Raw genomic sequence first — 7482 nt, forward strand, 5'->3', positions numbered from 1 at the left:
ATAATATCTGCTATATGTCTGACCCTTTGTGTGTGTGTGTGTGTGTGTGTGTCTGTGTGTGTCTGTGTGTGTGTGTGTCTGTGTGTCTGTGTGTGTGTGTGTGTGTGTGTGTGTGTGTGTTGTTTTGTTCTCAGGTGTTTGTGAAGGAGGGCACCCTGATGAAGGTCAGCAGGAAGTGCAGACAGCCACGCCACCTGTTTCTGGTAAATGTCACTTCCTGTTTGGAGTCTGGGTAGTACACTCTCCGTCTCAAACCTATAGATATAGAACGGACAGAACAAGCAATTGTGTTTTCAAGCCAGAATCCCAGTTTCAAATGACATTTTCACATTCCAGTTCCTCTTGTTCTAATGTGGTCAGAGCACCCATTGTGCCTACATGCATCTAGCTAGCCTGTGTATCTCATAGCAATATGAAAAAGGAGAAGCAGGTCCATTCTGTCTGCTCTGTATCTATGGCCTGGCCCTCCCAGCCTGCTATTGAGAGCGGGGTTTCCTGGCAGGATGTTTCTGAATGCCGACTTCCTGAGCTAGGTCCTACTGACGGGACGGGGAAGGTCAGGAACTCTCCTCATACACCCACGCTAGACCTGCATGTGGAAAATCTCCTCTTGTTACTGTACTTCATCTCAGCTGAGCACTTGTCTCTGAAACGGCACAGTGACAGATAGACAGATGTAAACAAAAGTTCCTCTGAACAGTGCTGCAGATGTCTAAATAGATCTTCTACTATATGTATCCTTGTTGTGTGTTTTTGTGGTGTAAAGCCCCCCTCCCCCTCCTCCTCCTCCTCCCCCTCCACCACCACCTAGATGCAGTACTCATTGTTACGGGTAGTAGTGGTGAACACGCTCAAAGTGGAGGGGAGTGGTAGAAGGAGGGGGTGAGGAGGGGGGGTACTAGGAGAAGGAGGGATGTAATTTATAAAGCCATACGTTTAAAACAGAGTAATGGCTACAGACAGACAGGCCATTCTTTAGCCGCCTGGCAGCGAAAGCCGTCTCTGTAACCATGCCAACAGAACACTCTGACCGTGCCCTCTTAAAGTGAGAGAGAGGTAGTTCTTGTTTTCTCTCTCTCCGTCAAGTAGGAGAAGTGGTATTTCTTTTGAACAGTAACAGTACTTCCCCTGGAGTCAGGTTAGCTCTTGAGAAATTGATGGGTTTATTTTGGTGAGCTTGGGATAAGAAGGAACTTAGATTCTTACACCAATACTGTCTGTGTCATGTGTAACATCCTCATCCTCATCCTCTCCCTCCTTCTTCACTTCTGTTTTCTCCATCTCGAGTACAATGTGAGCCTCCAGATTAGATCAAACACATGTCACTCTGTGGAGGAGGTGTGGGGATGTGTGGTGCGTCTAGGTTGGGTGAGACTAAAGCATACCATTGACAGCCCGACTAGGTTAAAACCTAGAACTGACCTAACCCTAACCCTAACCCTAACCCTAACCCTAACCTTAACCAAACCCTTAACCTGAACCTGAACCTGAACCTCACCCAATTTAGGAAATTCAACGTCGGTCAGGCGTGTTATCTTCCCCATCCAGGGCCTAGAGTAATGAAGAGTAACAACAATATTAGGATAGGATAACAGTGTAGGAAGGACTAGTCTTGATGTGTGACATGGCTGAGACAGAAGCCTGAGAAATATTCTGAATATCAAGTCCAGTTATGATGCTCCAATGGTGGTTGAGTTTCCTCTATGTAGACAGCGCCACCATGTGGCGAAACTTTGTACCACCTTACACAGAGTAAAGGGAACCAGCAGGGGAGTAATCAAGTAAACTGTATTATTTTAGTAGAGGGCTGTTTGGATGTGAGAATAGGTTGTTTGAGGCTTTAAAGGATGAACCCTCTTTTGTTTTGGAAGTAAAATGGTCAAACATGTTTTTTGAGGATGGCAGGTCACTATGAGTGGTCACTATGAGTGGTCACTATTTTGAGGATGGCAGGTCACTATGCTGCGTATCAATGCCAAGAAGATAGACATTGTTTTTGGCATAACAGAGTGTGGTTTGGTATGTAATGAAAGGTCATGTGGTTATGGGAACGCAAGATAAAAGTTGTTTATATGTAAAATATATTTATTAAAGGGTAGTGTGATTCTGTAGTGGCTGATGAATGTTGTGTGTGTGTGTGTGTGTGTGTGTGTGTGTGTGTGTGTGTGTGTGTGTGTGTGTGTGTGTGTGTGTGTGTGTGTGTGTGTTGACAGATGAATGACGTGCTGCTGTACACCTACCCGCAGCAGGATGGGAAGTACCGACTGAAGAACACTCTCCCTCTCACTGGGATGAAGGTCAGAGTCTTCTCTCTCTCTCTCTCTCCCTCTCCCTCTCCCTCCCTCTCTACCTCCCTCTCTCCCTCCCACCCCCTCTCTCTCTCTCTCTCCCCCCCTCTCTACCCCCCCCCCTCTCTCTGTGATTCATCATCAGTCTGTCTGATACGTTCTACTGATTGATGTTTCAGGTCAGTAAGCCTGTCATTGAGAATGCGCAGAACGCTCTGAGGATTGAGGGAGCAGACATCTCCATCACCTTGTCAGCTAGGTGGGTCACACCTGCACCAGCACACACCAGGGGAGGCTCGTAGAGGTGGAGATCGGAGGACGAGCTCCTTGTCGTGCATTGAGTGGAATGAGGAGTGGTATCAAACACACCGTTCCTCATTCCATTCCATGCATTACAACGAGCCCGGCCTCCGATTTCTACCTCCACCAGCCTCCTCTGCAGTACACACTCTACTCTATCGTTCTGGCTTGGTCTGTGTGACGATCAAAGATCTGGAGTACCCATTTTCACCACCCTTACAGCAAATATACAGTGCCTTCGGAAAGTATTCAGACCCCTTCACTTTTTCCACGTTTTGTTATGTTACAGCCTTATTCTAAAATGGATTCAATTCCTTTTTTCCCTCATCAATCTACACACAATACCCCATAATGACAAAGCGAGAACAGGTTTTTAGATGTTATTTTAACTATTATCGTTATCCACTTGTTTTTTATTCTGTAAGCGTTACTGTTGCTGATCATTTCTCCTTTTCTCGGTAAAGTGTGTTGAGGCTCTGCGATAACGACTTTAAACCAAATCTGACTAAAACAGCAGTGCGGTGAGACCGTTTGACATGCGCTATGTTTGTCCCTGTGCAGCTCCTGTAGTGAGAGAGAGGACTGGTTCCACACGCTGAGCCGCACAGTGGCCGACCACGCCAGAGGACCAGGGACATTCAGCAGCTGCTCAGGGGAGGTGAGGCCTTTGGCTGCAAGACAAAGCCCATAGAATAACAATGTCTACTCGTACATTATAATCTCAATAACTGTGCTCCTCACCCAATTACACAGTATATTTACTATGGTCACATGAACATTGTTTCAAAAGTACGCCACGTAATTCGCAAAGAAAATGAATGAGTGTTGTCATTATACTGTAAGTCATATTAATGTCATATGAATAAGTGCATTGCCAGTGTGATGTAGGCTCCAGGCTTGGGATCAATTCGTGTGTCTCTGTGTGTCCGTGTGTGTGTCCGTGTCCCAGGCCAGAGAGCGTCTGTGGCTGTCTCTAGGAGAGAAGGCTCCCACACTGGTGGCCGTGTCCAATGTGATGATGTGTATGAACTGCACCTCCGACTTCAGCCTCACACTGCGCCGACACCACTGCCACGCCTGCGGGAGGGTGAGACACACACACACACACACACACACACACACACACACACACACACACACACACACAGTACAGCATTAACACATGCTAATAGAATATATTGAGAAAACAGGAACTGTACATATCGTGTTCCAGATGCTTCTGTCTCACTTGAAATAGATATGTATATCTCAATGTGACTTCTTTATCAATAAGAAAACTAAGCATGGCTTGGTGTGGTCAGGTAGTTGTGTCAGCTGTAGTGTGTAATGAGTTGGGCTGGTGTGTAATGGAACTCTGACGTGTCTCGGTTCTGTTGGACCCAGATTGTGTGTCGGAGCTGCTCCAGGAACAGATACCCCCTAAAGTACCTGAAGGACCGCATGGCCAAGGTCTGTGACCACTGCTACAGCGAGCTCAGGAAGAGAGGTACGCTCTCTCTCTCTCTCTCTCTCTCTCTCTCTCTCTCTCTCTCTCTCTCTCTCTCTCATTGAAACAGATACAGTTGAATATAGATAAAGAGGTGTTGTCTATCTCCCTAGGGGGAGACGTGTCTGGGGCGACAGGTAACAACAGTCCTCGGCCCAACCGCTCCAGCCGCCCTCTGTCTGCCGTCTTCCAGAACATTCACCCCCCCAGCCTGTGGAGACACCGCAAAGGCACTGCCTCTCTGAACCAGGTAACCGCATGAAATACACTCTAGGGGGCTTTACACACTACAGGGCCAACTACAGGGCCAACTACAGGGCCAACCCGAACTGTACAGTGTTGGCTCGGGTATTTTCTTTCCACATTGTCCTTTTTTTGGCACTGTTTCCGCAACTATGGTGGATGCGTAACCAGGCCAGACCCGTACAGCTCAGCTTGGCTCAGCTCAGTTTGGCTGCAGTGTGAATTAGGGTCAGGCTTCCTCATCCTACAGTGCTATCTTTCTAATGCGAGGCCCCTGTCTGGCCCTGTGTTGCCTGCTAGGTCAGTGTGTCGGAGGAGGGCTCCATCAGTGGCACTCTGCAGCGAAGCAAGAGGAGCAAAAGGCACTGGAAGAGGCTGTGGTTCCTGCTCAAAGACAAGGTGCTTTACACCTACCAGGGCCGCGAGGTGAGGGGGAACACATGCTCCCCTTAAACCTGAACACACCACACACACACACACACACACACACACACACACACACACACACACACACACACACACACACACACACACACACACCCTCTCCCCCACACACACACACACACACACACACACACCCTCTCTCCCCCCCACACACACACACCCTCTCTCCCCCACACACACAGACACCCCCCCCCCCACACACAAACACCCTCCCCCCCCACACCCCCACCCTCTCCCCCCCCACACACACACCCTCACCCTCACAACCTCTCCCACACACACCCTCTCCTTGATACATACATGGCTCAGTGAGACGGTGAGAGGGCACAGAGTCACCCTATTCAAGCTTATGCAATCTCCTCTTCTCTTATAGTCTGGTAATGAGCCACAAAATACTCTCATCAACACTCTGCAGTTTGACCATCACTGTCTCTATCTCTCTCCCTCCCTGTTCCTCCGTGTCCAGGAGAAGGTGGCATCTGAGAGCCTGCCTCTGTTAGGCTTCACCGTGAAGCTGCCTGATCGGCCCGAGGGGGAGCAGCAGCAGCAGCAGCAGCAGCACCAGCAGCAGGCCAACGTCTTCCAGCTTTACCACAAAAAGACCCTGTACTACACCTTTAAGGCGGAGGACAACCGCACCGCTCAGAGGTGAGCCCTGAACTACAACTCCTTACAGCATGTCATGGGTTTGGAGAAAGCTGTGGTCCGATTGGCTGAAACACCATTTCATCTCTGACAACTGCCTGCGGGCCTCTTGGCACCACCTTCATTTCTTGATAACAAACACCTGTTTTGGATTGGATTGTTCATATAGAACTGGATTGTTCATATAGAACTGGTCATTCTGAAGGCTATGAATGGAAGCATGTTTGACCTCTGGTCTCCGCATCAATATCTTTGAGATTCCACAGTGAATATGTGACGTATTGATGTTGACAATAGGAGGGTGTATATTTTGATGTAGTGATGTAGTGAGGGTTTAAGGAATCACATATTGTTATTACCTATCGTTATTACAGTGCTATGACTTCTCTCTCTCTCAACAGATGGGTGAACGCCATGGAGGAAGCTACAGTTTTATAACACTGGCCATCCCGGGTCGGGGGTTGTTGAACACGGAACTGGATTTGCATCACTCACCGTTCTGACAGAACCTGTGGCCGCTCGCCTGCTATACATAGCTTTCCCTCATAATGCCTGAATGTAAAAACAAAAAGGGAAAACTCAGAAGAATGAGGAATATGTCCAGTATGCCTTTTGGTCACCTCTGACAGTGGTGTTTTCTGGACCGAAAGAGGAGAGAAGAAGACATGGTGTTCTGAAAGAGGGGACACACTTGCCTACTTTGTTGCCCTTCACCTGCGTCCCCATCCCGCTGCTCCAGCAGGTGTGACGCCCAGGGCCAAAAGGGCCGGTGTCCCAGATACGTGCCCTTCTGGGAACTTCCACCAAGCCGACCTGTAGTTTCCAACGCAGTTTTTCAAGGAATTTTTAATGTTCCTGGATTTCCCATCGAATGCAAAGACTTCTGATGGTCTGATGAAAGCTGAATGCTGACACAGATTTGTGGCCGTGTGTTTGGGGTCATATCTGGGTCAAAGCAACAACAAAAAAAACGTAACGACAGTGGTATTTAAAGTGCATGTACTACTGTGTTCACTGTATAATGAAAATGGTGAAACACTGTCATATACGTTGAGCACATGCCAACGTTACTATAGTCTTAATATAATGTTGCCAAACGCGTACAACAGAGTGGATCTCTATGTGTTACAGCATCCACACAAAGGTCTGGGTTTGGAGAGGTGGGGGTGGTTAACCCTCCTTAGACCCAGTGTTTCATCATGCTCACCGTGCAATATAGCCTGAACAAACATGGCCGTGCTCTGAAAGAGATCTGCCTCTTTTTACTGAATGAACTATTACTTCCCTACTCTACCTTTATTTTATTGCACTGGTCATACATACCCAGCTCAACACACCTTAATGCCTGATATTTTGAAGCACAGGTTCTGCTCAAAGTATGAATGTTGTCTTGTTTGCATTCGATGTTGTTTATTCTTATTACAATGTCTTTTTGTCATGTACTGTATTTTTTCGGAAATGGCCTTGCCTTGCATACAACTAGTTAATGTAAATATATAGGTAGAGATAGGCAAAACGTTATTTTGCTTATTTGCACTGATATAAAAGAGAATGAAATCGAAGGAGGAATCAAAGTTACAGTATATGTTATTGTATTTTGTCTCTTTCCGTCAGTTCTGTGCCGAACTCACTAAGCCCCAATGCCTGGTGTCCTCTGTAAGTGTTAGCAAAACATGGCGGTATTGGTTTTAGGATATATGACAAAAAAAACAACTATTTTTTATGTTTTGTCCGATGCTACGGAAAATTCATATTTGTATTTGGACCCAGCTTTGTATTAGCCTTAAACAGAGAATGGTCGCCCCGATATGAAACACTATCAGCCATAATACCTGTAGTGGACTTTGTACTTGATGAGTTATTTATTTCAAACAGTGGGGTTTCTCAAACAAGTAAAGTGAGTACAGTTGGAAGTCGTCTGTGTCTGGTGTGTGTGATTTTTCTCAGTACGCTGTGTTATTCATACATGACCACTAGATGGCACACAGAGTGAAGATCGCGGAAATTCAGACTCTGACTTGATATCCCGTCAGGTCTTTAGCGTGAGGGCGTGGTAGATGGTTGAACATCGGTGCT

General features: G+C 47.1%; 1 protein-coding gene across 1 annotated transcript in view; it reads left to right on the forward strand.

The window, feature by feature from the left end:
* fgd5b (FYVE, RhoGEF and PH domain containing 5b) overlaps nucleotides 1-7278 on the forward strand; it is a 27351-nt gene extending 20073 nt beyond the window's left edge. The window contains 10 exon segments of the mRNA XM_083667888.1: nucleotides 135-203; nucleotides 2214-2297; nucleotides 2468-2547; nucleotides 3150-3246; nucleotides 3538-3675; nucleotides 3972-4074; nucleotides 4188-4324; nucleotides 4618-4743; nucleotides 5228-5409; nucleotides 5808-7278. Of these exon segments, the coding sequence (XP_083524014.1) occupies nucleotides 135-203; nucleotides 2214-2297; nucleotides 2468-2547; nucleotides 3150-3246; nucleotides 3538-3675; nucleotides 3972-4074; nucleotides 4188-4324; nucleotides 4618-4743; nucleotides 5228-5409; nucleotides 5808-5844 (1053 nt within the window). The 3' untranslated portion in view covers nucleotides 5845-7278.
* Nucleotides 7279-7482: the final 204 nt, after the last annotated feature.

Source organism: Argentina silus, assembly GCF_951799395.1.
Source record: "Argentina silus genome assembly, chromosome: 4".
Taxonomy (NCBI): domain Eukaryota; kingdom Metazoa; phylum Chordata; class Actinopteri; order Argentiniformes; family Argentinidae; genus Argentina; species Argentina silus.